The sequence below is a fragment of the Oculina patagonica genome, chromosome 12 (genome assembly GCF_052425735.1).
Source record: "Oculina patagonica isolate OP01 chromosome 12, crgOcupat, whole genome shotgun sequence".
NCBI lineage: Eukaryota > Metazoa > Cnidaria > Anthozoa > Scleractinia > Oculinidae > Oculina > Oculina patagonica.
In genome coordinates, this window is record NC_135769.1 from 5,927,480 (window position 1) to 5,945,695 (window position 18,216).

The following is an 18,216-nucleotide window of genomic DNA, read 5'->3' on the forward strand; positions in this document are numbered from 1 at the left end:
AACTTCAATCGGTATTATAAGTCGTTGGAACAGGTCCTGTTATTTGAGGGTTGCCATGAGGATCGTTATGTTATTTGAGGGCTGCAATTTTTTTGGTTTTGTTTGAAATAAAGTACCGTTGTTGTTGTTGTTGTGGTAGTTGTTTATTGTCTGTTGTTTTTTTTGTTGTTGTTGTTGCTGTTGTTGTCGTCGTCTGCGTTCTTTCTCCAGCCTGTCCAATGTTGAAAAGCGTTATGAGCGCGCACTCTTTGCCCTGTCCGTTTTAGTTTCTGAACAACATGGAATAACAGGAAAGATAGGGAGACAAGATTTGACCGACAGTGTACCAGCAATGTTTCAAAGATTGCTGCTATGTGTGTATGGCATAAGTAGTACATTTAGTCGCATTGTCATCCCTCTCACCTGTTTAAGTCGTCCCACGCTTTCTTCAAATATCCAAGCTGCAGATAAAAAAAAAAAATGATAAAAAAACTCTCTTAAAATGACGCATCACCTGTGTACATATATAAAGCACAATTTTCCTACCCCGCCAAATTACTGTGAACTTCAGGCGAATTCAGCGGTCGCTGTGATTTACCTTGCGGAAGACAGCGCCTCTTCGACACAAAAAGATAGCTGACGACTCCGTCTTTTGTGTAGTTTCCAGCAAATCTGTTAGTCGAACAACTTCCTCTTGAAGGGCCTACAGTAAAAGAAAAGTAACTGTTAAAAACCAAGTGAACGAATCTGCTAATACACATTTCGTACAGAAACCCCGATAAGGTTCAGTTCGGTGGCCGGGCCGCTATGGTTTAAGTTTTGAAACTGGAACAAAATAGATCAGTTATATACTTACTTTGTACAGCTCTTGGTCTGAGCTTCTTATCTCAGGCTCAATAACTTGGATGTCTTCTAAAATACTGTTGTCTATAACCACTCCTGAGGATTTGCTACAAGGAAACAAAACTGCATGTGCTTCAAGTCACCTGTCATGGAGCCATGCTATGTTAAGGCTGCTTCTCATATAATCGCCCGATCGTTTCTATCGCCTCTGTCACTTCAAAAAGTTTTCTAGCGATCGGGGCGATTATATGAGAACATTACACAGACGATTGCTAACGTCTGCGGCGATTGGGGCGATCACGATCGCTTGGATCGCCCGTATTCTATCCTTTAAGCTTCCCTTTTCCTTCTTCGCAGTAACTGTAATAAATGAGAAGGTAGGTGGCCACAAGTTTTGCCCTTTCTTTGAAGGCTTCCATTGTGTTGAACCTGGGACTAAAATGGTTGTTTTTCGTGGCTCTTCGCTCATACCAGGCGATCTGGTTGAACATATGAGAACCCCTGATCGCTTCCAATTGCTTCCATCGTCTCAGTATTTGCAAACGATCGATGCGATAGAAACGATCTGGGCGATCATATGAGGACCAGGCTTAATACTACAGATAGGAAAGCTATTCAGTTGATCGTTAATTAACAGCTGAATAAATCACGTTATTGATTACATTCTTACCTTTGCGTGTGTGGTCTGGGAGAAGTCAAACTCTGCAGATCAACTACAAAAAGAATTAAAAAATGAAAAGACACTTTTGACTATATGGCAATGCAAAATAGTTTCATTTTCAAAAAACCCTTACTTTTCAACTCTTAATTTATTCTTAGCAAGTTTCTATTATGTTAAAGCGACTACATAAAAAAGAGGGCATCTTGAAAAAAAAAAACGCCTTTTAAACTTGTCGCTCGTAATTCGTCTTAATCTTTCCCTTCCTCTAAGAATTATTACAGTTTTATTGGTGTTTATTTTTCCTTTTTGTGGTTTCTTTCAATTTGAAAATAATTTTGGACATCAGAAAAATGTCTCATGGCGGAAAAGATCGAAGGAAAAGTTTAGTGAATGAGGACAAATTCTATAACAAATTTATTTAAAACATTGATTTCCTTCATAACATATTTGTTAGTGAGTTTGACATTACACTTACATTTGATTTCAGGAACGGCGGGGGTGGGTGGATAGACCTCATCAAACCAAACATACCAAGTACGTTCACGAACTTCATCAAAGAGTGCTTCATCTGACCTATAGGGTAGATTTTATTGACAAAATCACTCAAGAACTGCAAAATATTAAACCAACTAAGCTACAAGATGCTTACAATACAAATCACATTTTCTTCACTGATGATTAAGTTTCTAATAAAGGACTTACCCTGTAAACTCGTTTTTCATAATCCCGTCGAAGTCCAAACGCGCAGGTTGGCTGTTCACTCTTGACAGTTCAGACCTGTGGAAAGCAGTTGCAAGTAAAAGCTATAGGTGACTGGCAGAATATAGTCTTGATCATTTGTCATATTGTTACATGGGCACTATACCTAGTGCTGATGCTTTCCGTCCTCTGCAAAAGCGTTTCTTCTCTTTCTAAGTTTCTGATATCCGTGATTGACTTGCGCCTGCAACGACGATACAATTTGACGTGATTATATATAGAGCAGTTTTCAATTGAGTGTCGAAAGTAATCCTGAATACATTGGCTTTACTTTGTTTCGTGATTGGTTAAAAAAATCCCGCGCCACATCTCAACCAATCAGATGTGAAACCAAAACTAATAGTGACTCGCTCACACACGTTTTCCCGCGCTTCGCTTCGACTGCGCGTGTTTGCTTTAAGTTTTGATTGGTTCATTGGATTGTCTGCGTCCTTTGTGATTGGCTAGATTGATTACTTCGATTTTGGTTTGACAACACTCAAATGAAAACCGCTGTATTCTGCAAACTAAAGCAAATGGGAGCTTGGGAAAAGAAAAATCAACCTTCATATCATGGTATCTGCGGCAAAGGTCTATTACTGGTATAACATACCTTGAAATTTTCCTTGCTGGTTGATTCAAGAATTCTCGTATCGCCTGCTCTCTTTCCTGACAAAGATAAAAAAAGAACTAATAAGCAAGAAGCTTACTGACAAAAAAAATGCTTTCTTACTTTAACATGTAAACGTCTTATTTAAACAGCAACAAACCTTCGCAGAAGTGGTAAATACAGAAAATGACTACTTACCAACTCTTTCTGTGTCTTCTTTCTTATTTTTCGTTGAGGGTGTTTCCTAAGATTAGTACAGAAGAAAGTATTGATCTTTTTTACCATCTCATCTCCCCCTTTCCTCCAGATCTCTACCTCAAATAGAAATAATGACAACAACAATAACAACAACAACAATGTTCAGTAAACAAACAACCAAAACCTACCTACGACTTGTCGGACCAGTTGTTCCTGTTTGTATTGACATGCTATCTCCTGCATCTGTCCTTCCCTCATCAGTATCAAACTCATGCGGTGTCCCTTGCAAATCTTGAATACATGAACAGAGGGAAAAAACAACAACAATCACAAGAAGCACATTTTGTCAGGAATCAGGAATTTTGTTACGTATGTCATTACATTGCAAAAAATATCAGAAACATCGCACATAATTTTTCAAAAGTCAGAAGAATGCTCCGAACGTTCGGGACAAAGTTTATCGCTACAGATGGTGCTGTTCACTCCCCGCCATATGCATACTAAAGTTAACCTGATACAAGTTGTGTCTTTCAAAGATAAATAAACCAAATTTTCTTAAGTGAGGAAACTTTTGTTGTCGACACATAGGAGATTTTCTTACCCATAATGGTGCTGTGTTCGGTCCGTGACGTCACTGTTGTTGCAGAAAATGGCTTTTCCTGAATGAATTTTGCACAACGAAAGATGTTATTTTTATTGGTAAGAACGTATTTTACAGGTTCTCAACTACAACGTGGTTATTGCACTGCGTACTGTTATTACGTTTCGATATGCTATGCTGGTTCATTGGATTGCCTGTGTCCTTTGAGATTGGCCAGAGTTATAGCTTGGGATTTTGTTTTTACACTCAATTGAAAGCCACTCTATTGCACACAAAATGTTGAACATATTCTTCTTTGTGGCAGAACAAGGCATGTAAAGTGGACAGTATCAAAGTCTTTTATAAAGGAAAGCTAAATATACTTGACTGTAGAGTTTGTACCTGGGGAAGTTCCATATCTTCATTTTCGTCTTTTTCTTGTTGTTTGTCTTTAATAGCAGCAACCTGATCACGTTGGTAATTCAACTGAAAAAAAAAATTGGAAATGTACATTTGGACTGAACACATGTATTATTTAATATTATTTATTTTATTACCTTAAATCTTTTGCAAAAGTGTGAACCTATTCCTGTAAAGTTAAATCCTGTTAAGGGTGTTGTGACAAATTACAATATGAATTTAATAAAGGAAGTGGAAACGTCACTTCAAGGTTAACAGTACCTCATTCATGCTGATGTCATACCCTGCAGAGACTTTAAGAACCTTGTCACCAACTGACAACAAAGGATGGGACACTGATCTGTAAAATGCAAAATGATGGAATGCATACAATCAAGAAAAAAAATTATGTATAAAAGTCTTATCAGTGGTCAGGAGGTCTTGAACACTACATTTTTAACACGAACACGTAATTTTTATGCACTAATCCGTGGCATTTTAACCTAAAGGAAGTTTTGAATTTATAATCTTATCTACCGCTTGTTCCACGGTAAATTATTGAGTTACTTTCAAGAGCAGCTACATTATCTTGTAACTCTGTTTTTTAAACAATTTGGGCTCCTTAATTAGTTAAGAATAACCACAGCGAACGTGTGACATCCTCTTGCATGTACACTGTACATGTATCAACTGCAATACTAGCCTGTGCACGCATTGCAAGTCTATGGTACGAGGAAATTTGGTAAACAAAATTTTACTACACGATCTCTTACACCCTACATATAGATAAGTGCAATTAAGTTTTGTGTGTACAGTGTACATACGTACTGGACGAATGTTTTAACTAAAGAAACATGTACTGAATAAATACCAGTTCAAATTTGTGTTCCAAGTTGTGTTTGGTCAAAATTTTACTATTTACAACCCTATAGATTAATTTAATTTTTTTCACTTAATTTTAATGTTAAATGTACCTGAAGATATTTGATCCTTTATCTTGTTCTTTCTGCAAAGTTGTACTCTCTTCATCTTCATCTTGTTCAAAATCTTTTTCTTCTCTGTCATCCTGTTGTTTTATCTCCTGCCTTCTTTTGTCAAGAACTGATATAAATCTGCTTGGACTAGCAACTACAAAAAAAGTGTTGATTGCTTAATATTTATGTTACTGCTTGTTCCATGAGATTAAAGTATATATCTTATCAGAGATCTTTTTAACATTTAGATGATAATCTCTGTCACTTTACAGCATGTATGTAAGTGGGAAATAACTTTCGTGTCGTGAAGAAATTATTCAACATGACTCGAGCGTGGGACAAAGAAAAATCTGAGTCCCCGACAGAAATCGAACCCATGGCCTCCCAGTTAACGGTTGGGCGCTCTAACCAACTGGGCTACGAGAGACTCGTTGTGAGCTGGGCCATTTACTAGGTTGATATATGACACGCGTCCTGCATACTGCTAGGATCAGCAATGTCGAAATCATCAAATGTGTAGTAAATAATAAAGATGGTAAATTTGAAGCTAGGTGATAAAATAATAATGAAGAAATTATTCAACATGACTTGAGTGTGGGACAAAGGGCCATGGGTTCGATTCCCGTCGGGGACTCAGATTTTTTCTTTGTCCCACGCTCGAGTCATGTTGAATAATTTCTTCACTATTTATCACCGAGCTTGAAATTTACCATCTTTATTATTTACTACAACTTTCATGTCCTTTTACCTTGTTCATCTCGACCATCTATTTCTCCTGTCTGTAAGTTTAACCCATCTACCATGCCTCCGATATCAGTTTTTGGTCTCTGCACTTGTGTGTCTGCAACAAGCTTTCTTAGATCTGTCATGGATTCATGCATACGACTAAGAACTCTGCAAGAAAGAAAATAAGAAATAAGAAAAACAGTCATGAATGTACACATGAATGTGAGCTTCAACTTTTACACATACCCAGAAGTGTATGGACTGAACAAAAAGCCTCTTACGAAAAACAAGAAGTTTCTAGATTCTAAAGAGAAACAAGACAAGCCTTAAGAGAAACAAGAAGCATGTGATCAGGTGGTATACTTTACAGCTTTTTTTTAGAACTGTGAATACACTGAGAAATTACAACCACTGCATTAGAACCCTGTTAATGTGGTTGTTTAAATGGGGTTGCTGCATGAAAGGGGTTCTTGAGCAAAGAAAATGACTGGCAGCTTTTCTTCAAGCTGAAGAATAAATTATTTGTCATGGGAATAGGATTTTTATGTCTTTCTTCCCGGTTAATTTAGTATATTTTATTAGTGCAGCACTGTAGACACGTGTGTAAGCTGCTTATGTAACAGATATTGTTATGCAACAGAATAGGACACGTGCGGGGCCTGGACAAGGGGGTATGGTATTTCAATGTATTGAGCCCCCCGCTTGTAGTTTTGACTCGTGGCCTGGCTGCAAAGCAGCCAGTCGTTCATTCACTCATGCTCTTTTTCGCTGGATGACACACGTTTGTTTTTCACAGTCCCTCCTCCTCCCCTTGTCCTGTCCACCTTGTTTCCTGTAGTATTTTTATTTTAGTTTTTTTTTTACGTTTTTGTGCCCTCACCTTTACTGGGCTTAACACAATTTTTAGAACCAATTGTTTTTGTAATTTATTCAAGAATGTTTTATCATTAAATCGGCTTTGGGTCTTTGCTCTTAGCCATTTTACTCCATCTGAGTTGTCTGTCTTTAGTCGAGTGCCCAGTAAACGAGTGCGGGTATGCAGCCCAGTAGTTTGTGAATCCCTAGCCAAGGGAGGGGAGAAAGGCATAAATAACAATGTGGTCACATTAATGTGGTGGTGGTAAGGGGTTGTTTTCTGAAGTACAAACCTGTTTCTTGCCTTCACATCTTCATCATCTAAGTCAGCCTCTGTTTCATCATTATCATCACTGTCCAGTCCTGTCACTGTTCGGAGATCTGCTCCCAGGCTCTCCTGCAGCAAGGATGCCCCCTGGTAGTCAGGGTACAGCTGCGTCTTGATAGTGGCGGGGGCCAGGTTCATTTTAGGTGGAGCTGGAGTCCAATAAAGTCTGTAATGTAATGTACAAAGTAATGTGAGTGGTCGACATTTATTCTTCAGCATAGCACAGATCTGTCAACTCGATTTTGCAAAAGGGAGCTTGACAGGTTTAAGAGATAATACTGTAATGATTTGATTTAGCGCCCGGGGTGCTTATTAATTTTTGGCACGTCAAGGGAGGGCGCTTATTCGAGACAGGGCACTTATTCGGGACAGGGCGCTTATTTAATTTTTTGAGAAACAACCAAATGTTCAAAACAAAACTAACAAATAACTAACCATTACAGAAACTGTAACAGTACCAAATTTAAAAGTTCAGTTACTTTTAAAAGAATTGTTCATTTTAGCAGTAAATATATACTAGTTATGCAACGCTTTCGAGTGGTATACTATGGAATATCCCACGAGTCACTTGTATTTTCTCGGTATACACACGAGCCTTTAGGCGAGTGTGTATACCAAGAAAATACAAGTGACAAGTGGGATATTCCATAGTATACCACCAGAAAGTGTTGTGTAACCATTTTATACCATGCCATAGAAAATACGCCTTCTAAATTTCGTCGAGAATACAATCGCAGCGCACGATGGGAAGGTTGGGTTGAATACCGTCGAATATACAACGGCTTTTCTGTATTCTGATTGGCTGTATTTTCTATGGCATGGTATAAATACATGTACGGTACGGTGAATGTTCATGAGTTTATCTATTCGAAGTAAATGACTTCAGTAGGGGCAGTTATCCACAATGGGGGCGCTTATTAGAATAGGGGCGATCTTAAGAATGGGGGTGCTCTTAAGAATGGGGGTGCTTATTGGAATAGGGGGGCTTATTGACAAAAACACATTCGAAGGGGGGCCCTTATTCAGAAGGTGGTGCTTATTGGAAGGAGGGTGCTAAATTGAATTATTGGTATGGGTACCTTGAAGTATCATCTTTCAGCTCCATTTTGACACCAACAATATCCAGTGATTCACCTTGTTCAGATGAAAACTAAAATAAAAAGACACCATATATGAATAATAATAGCAATCTTTACAACAAAAATGAAGCTTGTCAATAAAATCAGAGACAACCTTCAGTTTGAACATGTATTGTGTGTGTCTTTTTTTCGATTCACAGCCTAAAAGCAAGCAAATTTTAATTTGCTTGCTTTTAAAAAAGCAATTACATTTTTAAAAATGCAATTTGACAACTAAAGTAGTACAAAATGTAGGATGTGGACCGAGCCGTGAAAAAGAATTTACAAAATTATCCAAAGCCTTTCACTGACAACTCTTCTTAACTTCATTCAATTAATCTCCATGACATTTCTTTCAAACATTCATTTCAGTCTGTGATGGATACTCAGCTGTTACCAACTGGCCATGCTGTTAACATGCATGTACATATCATATACATATGTACATTGCACATACTTTTTATAAGCCCTGGAGTTAAAAAATCTCGATGATTTGGTAAGTGCAGAATGCAATATGGAACAATTGAAAGTATGATGTTTTATATATGTTCGTGTTTATTTGCTTTACTTTACTTTCGGAAAAACTGTTCACAGGCTACTTGTATTCTTTCCTAGGTGTTCCTTACGTTAATCTTTGCAAACGTAACACGACACTTTCGTTCGTTTGTAACAAAATACTTTTGTTTTCCTTGAAAATGCCGTAACATGAAACTCTTGTTTTTTGTTTGTTTTACGGCGACATCGATGACATTTGTTTAATTTGATTAAGTTACGATTTAAACTGCACGAAAGACGATTCTCAAAACTAAAGAACAAATCTAATCAAAAAACATCTTTTTCGAAAGGGTTTTTAAAACGCAGTACAGCTAGGATATTTGTTTCCTGGTTATCAGGTGTTCACGCCGAAAATCCCGGTGCAAGTTTTTGCATACCTAATTACGATTTACGAAAGCGCTGTGAACACGTCACACGCTCACTCAAGCATGAAGCCGAGAAGCACGTAGTGTGAAGATTTCTTTCAAGAAATGTCGGAACCGTCACGAAAGCATGTTCAAACACTAAAGCGGCAGAGGTTTTACAAAATAAAACGGAGGTTAGTTCAACCGATGGAGAACAAATAAAAGGAAAGGAAGTGACGGATGTAACATGATATTGTTGTTTTTTTCTCGCAGATCGCTGTGATGCCTTTTAAGTCTAATTAAATTAACGCCACGGATTCTACAGGAATTCAACCGCATTGAAAAGCACACCACGTTAGGCTTTAATACAAAATTTCTAAACACGTCACTGTTATTTTAATTTTCGATAGCTTGAATTTCAGTTTGTTATTGAAACAGCAAACGAGATACTTTTGTTTTTGTCAAAAACATGTAACATACTTTTGTTTTTGTCAAAAACGGATGTAACATGATGTTTATGGTAACGTGATTTATTTTCTGCAAAGAAGGCGACATTGATTATAACACAGATGTTATCAGGTTATCAATTAATTATGAGATGCTAGATCACCTTTTCTAAGAAAACAGCATTGCCATATCAAGAAATATTTCACATGATCTGCTATGACGCCTTACTGTCTAATTCAATTAATTTGTGGTTTTAACTTGGGGCCACGGAGTCTACACGAATCCTTCTGCAGAAGAAAAACGCAATGTTCGTGATGAAGACTGATCTGCGCATGCGTTTAGCACAAAGTATTTTTTCCAGAAAGAATTGTACCACAAGGAGAGCATAGTGCTTTCTGAAACAAATATATACCTTGAGTTCTTCAATTGTAAGTATCGTAATGGACTCCCCGATTTACCAAGGGCACACGGTCAGGTGCTCTCCATCCCCTCCCCCCTTTACAGAAATAATTAATTAATTGATATTAATTAATTAATTGGTGATTAAAAGTTTACACCGCGTTAGCGGTTTAGTGGCTTAGTGGTTTAGTGGTTTAGTGGTTTAGTGGTTTAGGGGTTTAGCAAACGCCAACCCACCAAACCATCACAATAGTGCATTCTGCACTAAAAACTTTGTTTTTACAAGGGCTTTGGGGTGGGCTTGTACATGTATCCCTGGGGGGCTTACATTGTATATCTGAGTGTCTGGAAATGAGCTGACAAAAAAAATGACTTACATGTACATGCAAAGGCTCTGATAAGCAAGATATTGTAAGAAAGATATTAATAAAATGCTTTGATCTGCACTCTACTTGAAAGCTTCTTTGTTGCTGATTTCTATTGCAGGATACTGCTGTGCAAGGATGATAGTAAGTTAAAGTGCACCTAACCCCCAAAACAATACTTTCAAAATTGATTGTACATGAGTTAGAGAGTTGAATGGTTAAAGATTCATCTCAATGTTGCGTTTTTAAGTTATGAAGGTTTATTTTTCCAATATGTTAATGAGTATGACGTCTACCCAGGCTTTTAAGCATACTTGTTTTGCTTATATCATTATTTACTCGCCATTACCAGACACCAAATTTACAATAAAAATTGTGGAAATTGTGAGTATTATGATAATTGCTTTTTAAATACTGCTTGTGTGAACCAGTCAAAATTTGTATATTGAATGAAGACTGGGTAGATGTCATACTCATTAACATATTGGAAAAATAAACCTTCATAACTTAAAAACGCAACATTGAGATGAAGAAATATTTAACCATTCAACTCTCTAACTCATGTACAATCAATTTTGAAAGTATTGTTTCGGGGGTTAGGTGCACTTTAATATGGGAGGATTGTTATCCAATGGGCTTATAACTGGTTAGCAGACGGATGGGCTTATGACTAGGGTGGGGCACTTATGGCGGGTATACACAGTAGAGCTGTACAGACTGTACACTCATATTCCTTTGCACAACTGACCAGACTATCTAAAGCCTTCTTGAGCCTGTTTAGTGTCTCATCTGAATCTCCAGCCACTAATGCTTCCATGAGAATCTTCTGAGCCACAACTGACCAGCGTCGCTCTTCAGTTTTTCCCAGCTTGACTGACTTCTCATCACTTTCAGTCTCTTCTTCTTTGGCTTCATCCACTTCAGGTTCTTCTTCCAAAATCTGGTATCGACAGTATGAAATTAAAGATTAAATCAATCCTACGTTCAGTGCTCTTACTATTATAGGTACCGTAATGATTCGATTTAGCGCCCGGGGCGCTTATTTACTTTTGGCACCTTTAAGGAGGGCGCTTATTCGAGAGAGGGCGCTAATTCGGGACAGGGCGCTTATTTAATTTTTTGCGAAACAACCAAATGTTTAAAACAAAACTGTAATATATTTTTAAAATAACTAGCAATAACATAAACTGCAACAGCAAAACTTGTTGAAAGTTCAGTTACTTTTACAAGAATTGTTCATTTTAGCAGTAAATGTATACATGTACGGTACGGTGAATGTTCATGAGTTTATCTTTTCCACGTCAACGACTTCAGTAGAGTCAGTTAGCCACAATAGGAGCGCTTTTAAGAATAGGGTTGCGTATACGAATGGGTTCGCTTAAAAGAATGGGGGTGCTTATTAGAATAGGGGCGCTTATTAACAAAAACAGATTCGAAGGGGGCGCTTATTCGGAAGGGGGCGCTTATTGGAAGGAGGGCGCTTAATCGAATCATTACGGTAGGTAGGTAAAGCCAACTGTCGAACCAGGTGGCTCATCAGGCCGGAGCTTATCCTGGTTTGTGTAGCATTAAGCGGCTAGGAGTATTTCTACTCCCCCCTGGATGGGATTCTAGTCCATGGCAGGGTTACCCCCCAGCAGTAAATTTGTCGGTACCCATTTATACACCTGGGTGGAGAGAGGCACTATGAGATTAAAGTGTCTTGCCTAAGAACACAAAGTAGTGCTCCAGCCAAATGAACCCGGACCGCTCAATCTGGAGTCCGGGGCACTAATCATTAGTCTACCACGCCTCCATTATAGCCATGTATTAATACCTCTCTCCACCCAGGTACACTCTACATATAATTAAATGGGTTATGGTAAATTTAATGCTGGAGGCGAATGGGGACCCTTGTAATGGACTTAGCATTCCATCCAGGTTTAGGTGTAGTTGTAGCTGCTTCATGCTACAGGAACTGCTGATCACGTCCACAAAAGCTCTAAGGCAGACTTGATGTACCCAGGAATGAGGTAAAGTCTGCGTCGAGCCAAGTGGCCAATACTGCCAGAGCTTATATCCCAGTTTCTGCAGTATTAAGCCAATAGGAGTATTTCTACTCCCCCCTGGATGGGATGCTAGTCCATTGAAGGGTTCCCCCAGCATTAGTTCACCAGTACCCATTTATATACTTTGATGGAGATAGGCACTGTAAGAGTAAAGTATCTTGCCCAAAAACACAACACAATGGCCGTTGCCAGGGTTCAAACCTGTGCTGCTTGATCTGGAGTCTAGCCCGGGGGGAAGGGGGGGGGGGGTGCCGCTGGAAGTTTGAAACCCTGACCCTGTTTAGGACAGTAAAAACTTAAAATACCTACCCTGTGTAGGACAACACGCCCGATTTTAAGGCCCTATTTAGGACAAAGGACAACATCAACAATAACTTACGCTTTATTGTGATTGCGACGTCCCATACGCGATGTTCGACGCATTGAAATGCGAACACCGATCCCAGCAAATAAAATAAATGCTTTTCATTGAAGCGAAAGCGAAAACAATACGAATACTTGACGACAGTCTTGCAGCCATACCCTGTCTAGGACAGGTTCACGCCCTGTTTAGGACAGAGAAGTTTGAAACTATATACCCTGTTCAGGACGGGAGGAGTCAAAAACCATACCCTATCCAGCGGCACGTCCCCGTATAGGCCATATAGGGGAGTGCCCGCCCCCGGGAGTCCAGCATCCTAAGGTTAGCCATTAGACCACCACGTCTCCCAATCTGTCCCTGAGCAATAGTGCCCAGGTGATATAATGACATACATGTACACCTGTACCTTAAAGTTGACATCCATTGGCTTCTCTGTCCCACGGTGAAATTTATCCCGTGTATGTTCGTCTCTTGTCAGCTTGCAGAGGTGAGGTGGAAGCTCTACTCTGGATGGCATGGTGCAGAAGTGATGGATGTTATGAGTCTTGACGGGCTACAGAGAATAATGAACAAAATAAACTGAATATGTGTTCTGCTATGTCTGTTAGCTTTACTTTTATGTTCACTTGGGTTTTAAAACAGAGCTGATCTTACTCAAAGTGATTTTAATTTTGGCATACATTAATGTACTGTACATGTACAAAATGTACTTATTGTAGAATCCATTGGCCGTTCCGAGGTTGCGCAGGGAACTGGGGCGAGCGTCTTAAATTTTAAGTAATCGATAATCTGACACCACCACATGAAAGATCACGGTGAGATGGGTCATTTGACCAAGTTTGATGCTTTCAGGACGAACAGAAATGAATATACGGACCTTGAAACATGGTTCAAAATCCATACAAACGTCTCTGGTCGTGAGCCAGCGTCCCCCAAAACCATATAAACTCTTAAAAATTTTATCCGTTTTGTGACAGCTGTAAAATCCCGCCAAAGATCCATTATTTGAAAGAAACTAAGATGAAAATCACTATGTTTGCCCATATTAAAGAGTATCACAAAAATCATAAAAAACTTAAGAGTTTATATGGTTTTGGGGGACGCTGTCTCAAAATAAGAGTCCTTTGAATGGATTTTTAACCACGTTTCAAGGCCCATAACTTCGTCTCTGTTCATCCTAAAAGCATCAATCTTGGTCAAATGACCAATCTCATTGGGTGCTTTCATGTGGTGGTGTCAGATTATCGATTGCTTAAAATTAAAAACTCGTCCCAGTTCCCTGCGCAACCTTGGAACGGCCAATATCACAGGGTTCAAAATAACAGCCGGCTGTCAGCGGGAGCCGACACTTTCACAACACTTGTCAGCTTCGATCGGCTACTTTTCACGAAAGAAATAGAAAATATCTTGCCTTGATCGGCCAAAATCAAAGTTGCTGTAATGTTGAAGTAAACATTTTGTTTCAGCTGAAAATAAAGCAGCTACAGGGCTAGAAAGTGCGATATAAACTTCTGGCGACTAAAACTTCTGGTTTTACGGTTTAGTTCATTTTTGTGTTAAGATGAATAACGGGCTGCCCTTCTCAGGTATTGTGTCCCTCCAGAAAATTATATTGGAATATCTTTTTTGCTTCTCAAACATTCAAAATAAGAAAAAAGTTACATTGCGTTTTGCCGTAAAACTTGCAACTGATGGCCGACTCTGTTTGAAATCGCCCCAGAATGCATTGCAAACCTGGCACGTAATATATGCATATGGATGCCTCTTTGACAGCCGGGAAAAAATGAGCCTTGACAAATAAAGCCGACAAATTCAGGCTAAAAACGAAATTTTATTTTGAACCCTGTATCATACTTTTAGTTGTACCGTAAACACCCGCGGATAAGCCGCACCCGCAGATAAGCCGCACCCTGAGTTTAACAACTCAAATGTTGGTTTTAGCTGCTGACAGCACCGTAACAGAAGTTTGGAAAAACTTTGTCTGTGTGAGTTAATGTGCAGTGCCAGAAAATATCCACACCCACCCCATGGAAGGTCATTGGAAACTCCAGGGAGGTGGGTAGTCTCAAAAGCCAAAATTTTTAAAGGAAAGTATGGGGCTTAACTGGAATTTCCAGAGGGGTGGGGGGATTCAAACCAAAAAATCTTCTGTGGGAGGGGTATGGATATTTTCTGGAACAACACAATACACAATCATAATAATTTTGTAATTCCCAGATAATTGGAACCATTGTGTGCTCACTAGCCCAAAGGCATTTCTCAGGGTCCTTAGTACATGTATACTTCCAGGGCTTGGGACTAACTTTTTTGCTAACTAGCCTGGTGGCTAGTGACACCTATGATTTCACTAGCCAAAACCAATATTCTACTAGCCAGAACTTTCAAACATGGTTTTCGTTACTTTTTTACCAAGCCAGCGGAAACAAAATACAGTGACAAATCGGACAAAATAGGTTTTTCTTCCCAAATCCATGGAAAGTCTGTGTCCCACGAAGCAAAAACTTGCGTTTTCACGGAGGCACTTTGCTGACTTCATTGGGTCTTTTCCTCGCTTTTTTGCTCCTGTGCACTGCAGAATAATCTCGGGTATCCAACGTAACTGATTCTTAAATGTGTACATGAAACCTTTTTTGAAAGCGTTTACGTACGCGACCTCTCACCCTCGTTGTTCATGCAACCTTACCCGATCACTGATTAACGTTACAACCTACACATAATGCTCGATTTCCCAGGCCGGCTTATAATTAGCAGAAGCAGTTTTCTTTCACTTGTTGCTAGCTTTCGTCACCGGAAAGTCCTAAAAAAAGTTATCAATGATCGTTTGTTCGCTTTTCGGTAACTTTAGCTTGTCCATATTCTTTGATATATGTCCACAGTGTACTTGTAAGTTCTGTTACCTCAGAGTCATTTAAATTTGCGGTTTATTTTCACAAAAATGCCTGAAATTTCCACTGGCCATTTTGGCTAGTGCAAGTCCAAAATCTACTAGCCAAAACTGCATTTCTACTAGCCTTTGGCTAGTTGGCTACCGTTAGTCTCGAGCCCTGACTTCAGACCAAAAATGCTACTTGCCCATCAAGCAAGTGATGGATAAAATCCACTTAGCCCGACATGAAAAACCACTAGCCCTGCAGGGCTTTCAGACAAGCCTTACTTTGCACCCTGATTACAGTATCTTTGGATAATATACAACATTACTTATTTTTAATAGAACTCCAAATTACTAGAAAATTAGAATATTGTTCATATGTGACCTCTCATGCGAAAACGTACACTATCGCTTTTCCGTTTCTACACGGAAAACCGTGCCCGAGCCGTTCATCATCTGTTCCGAAAAAAATTTGCATACGTGTGCACCATGTGCCCTTCAACCGTACATACATGTACCTTGTTCTCCTTCTCTGCTTCCTTCACTTGCCATGAATCCAAAAACATCACACTTTTCTCCTGTTTGAGATCAATCCACTGTCTGCTTAAATCTTGAAGTGGCAATCCTGGGCCATCTGCAGGAGCAGGCCACTGTTTAGATGATATCTCCACCTGCTGACCTGTAATGCTGATGATGTCTTCTGGAACCACTTCAGATGGTAGCAACAGGCACTGTACACAATTCAAGTAACATTAAATTCATTAGAAAGGAAGTTGGACTCTTTATTGCAGTTTTCATTGACGTGCAAACTCTAATATTCAATCCTCAACCAAGGGTTTATGCTTTTTGCTGCTGTCAATCATCGTAGTGGACCTCTCGGGAAACAGAAGTTCACTTCAACCGGGTCAAAAGGTCACGTCCATCAGTTGTGATTGGTAGATTTCGAACCAATTTGTTTGTTTTTGTTTTTCATGGTTCATTGGCTGTTGCCATAATTATGATTGACAGTAGCAAAAAATGCAATTGTTAGTTGGATTTTGAATTTTAGAGTTCGCATATCACTGAAAACCACAATAAACTGTACCTCTGTGTCTCTCCAGGTGTTTGGAAAAGCCAGGCAAGTTTATAATATTCAGTTTGTATTAAGAACTATCAGAAATTCTTTTCACTTCAAATAATACATGTAATTAATGTACATTAATTTCAGATGTAAAGAGTATTGTAAGATACAGTACCTCCATGGCCTGTTCATTTGTCATAGTCTTCTGACTTGCCAGCCCTTGTCTCGTCAAAAGTGTAAGGGACTGAGATGCTGTGAAATGTAACATGGAGGGTTCTCGTTAACCTGCTAATAACAGTATCATACTTAGTGTATGATATTTAATAATAAATACCCTGTAAGAAAGTATAACCCAATGGTTTGATCAATAGTACTTATTAAGTGCTTAACCCATGTCCAAGATAACTTAATAATTGGATTAGTCAGGCTGATTACACAGCCAAGTGTATCGATCTACATGTATGGTAGTCGATTGTTACCGTAAAGGTACAGTACCCTTATGTGCTAAAGTGTCTTACAAAAAATACCTCTGGCTACTGACATTATTATACAATAATTTGTAAACAAACCTAGCATGTCTCTGTCAGTCACTTCACTTCTCCTGGTTTCTGTTCCTTTGCCAGCAGTCAGTGGAAGTTCTTCTGTTGTTTGCGATTTAACATTCATGTCACCAGGAACAGTCATCTCACTGTTCACTGTAATTGTTCTTTCTTTCTTTGGGCTTGTGCTGAGACTTTCCTTCTCTGCAACAGAGGTCTTACCACCTTCGTCACTCTGCAACTTAGCTTTGCTGCCAATGGCAGGAGATTTTGAGGGGCTAGCAGAGGCTTGCTTGGTGTCACGAGAAGACAAGCTCCGTAACGCTCCCTGAATAGAGAATTCTGAGCTCCCATGCTCTGCCATGGCTCGAAGTAGCAAGCTTTCTTTAGAAGGCGACGATGCAGCTGCTGATGCCTCATTTTGCCTCTTAGCCTCATTCTCGGCTTCCTCAGTAGCTCTGATTAAGTTTAGTATGCCTGCCTCAGGCATGCTGATTCTTCTTGTCAATTCAAGAATCTCAGAGTGGATTCTGTTTATTGGGGAGTCTTCCCCACTCTCTGCCTTACCCTCTGTCTTTACGCCTTCCACATCATGAGCAGATAAGGATATCTTAATGTCTTTAAGATCTTTTTCAGTATTTTCTACTTGATTCTCTTCATCAGGCTCTGCATCTCCCCATTCAGTATTTTCATTAACTGCTTCACTGCCTTCATAATCGACTGCAATTTCCACACTGCTGAACTCATTCCCTAAGCCACCATCATCATGTATGTTCACACCATCCTCGCAACTTTGGTTGACCTCTAGCCCTTCCTCTTCTTCACGAATGTCTGTTTCATCCTCGGCAGTGTTAACAATGTCAGCTTCCCTCTCATTTAGTAAAGTGGGTGTGGTTGGGTGTAGGATATCTTCATCCCTGATAAAATTGAAGTAGATCAAGGAAACCACCTTTTAATAGTTATTACTAACATTATTTGTATTGATTTTAGTGATAGGCAAAAGGTAAAGTCTGCTTTGGCCTAGTGGTCCATCAGGCTGAAGCTTATCCCGGCTTCAGTAGCATGAAATGAAACTAGGAGTATTAATTTTTTACTCACCCCTGGATGGTACCTATTTATACACCTGGGTGGAGAGAGACACTGAGGGTAAAGTGTTTTGCACAAGAACGCAACACAGTTAAGTCCGACCAGGGCTCAAACCTGGACTGCTTGGTCCACTG

General features: G+C 39.3%; 1 protein-coding gene across 2 annotated transcripts in view; it reads right to left on the reverse strand.

Moving 5' to 3' along the window:
- Positions 1-18,216, reverse strand: part of LOC144631691 (uncharacterized) — a 39,733-nt gene that overhangs the window by 18,676 nt on the left and 2,841 nt on the right. Inside the window, exons 3-24 of one of the 2 annotated variants that reach the window (XM_078490191.1) lie at positions 17,027-17,913; positions 16,633-16,709; positions 15,916-16,128; positions 12,935-13,081; positions 10,868-11,059; positions 7,971-8,041; positions 6,857-7,057; positions 5,731-5,876; positions 4,983-5,136; positions 4,291-4,369; positions 4,012-4,095; positions 3,631-3,688; positions 3,218-3,320; positions 3,030-3,075; positions 2,835-2,890; positions 2,349-2,426; positions 2,186-2,260; positions 1,959-2,056; positions 1,493-1,535; positions 836-929; positions 578-682; positions 403-440 (exon numbers count right to left, since the gene is read on the reverse strand). In XM_078490191.1, coding sequence (XP_078346317.1) covers positions 403-440; positions 578-682; positions 836-929; positions 1,493-1,535; positions 1,959-2,056; positions 2,186-2,260; positions 2,349-2,426; positions 2,835-2,890; positions 3,030-3,075; positions 3,218-3,320; positions 3,631-3,688; positions 4,012-4,095; positions 4,291-4,369; positions 4,983-5,136; positions 5,731-5,876; positions 6,857-7,057; positions 7,971-8,041; positions 10,868-11,059; positions 12,935-13,081; positions 15,916-16,128; positions 16,633-16,709; positions 17,027-17,913 — 3,045 coding nt within the window. Of the gene's footprint in view, positions 1-402; positions 441-577; positions 683-835; positions 930-1,492; positions 1,536-1,958; positions 2,057-2,185; positions 2,261-2,348; positions 2,427-2,834; positions 2,891-3,029; positions 3,076-3,217; positions 3,321-3,630; positions 3,689-4,011; positions 4,096-4,290; positions 4,370-4,982; positions 5,137-5,730; positions 5,877-6,856; positions 7,058-7,970; positions 8,042-10,867; positions 11,060-12,934; positions 13,082-15,909; positions 16,129-16,632; positions 16,710-17,026; positions 17,914-18,216 lie in introns of both variants that reach the window. The other variant, XM_078490190.1, reaches the window with a different exon arrangement.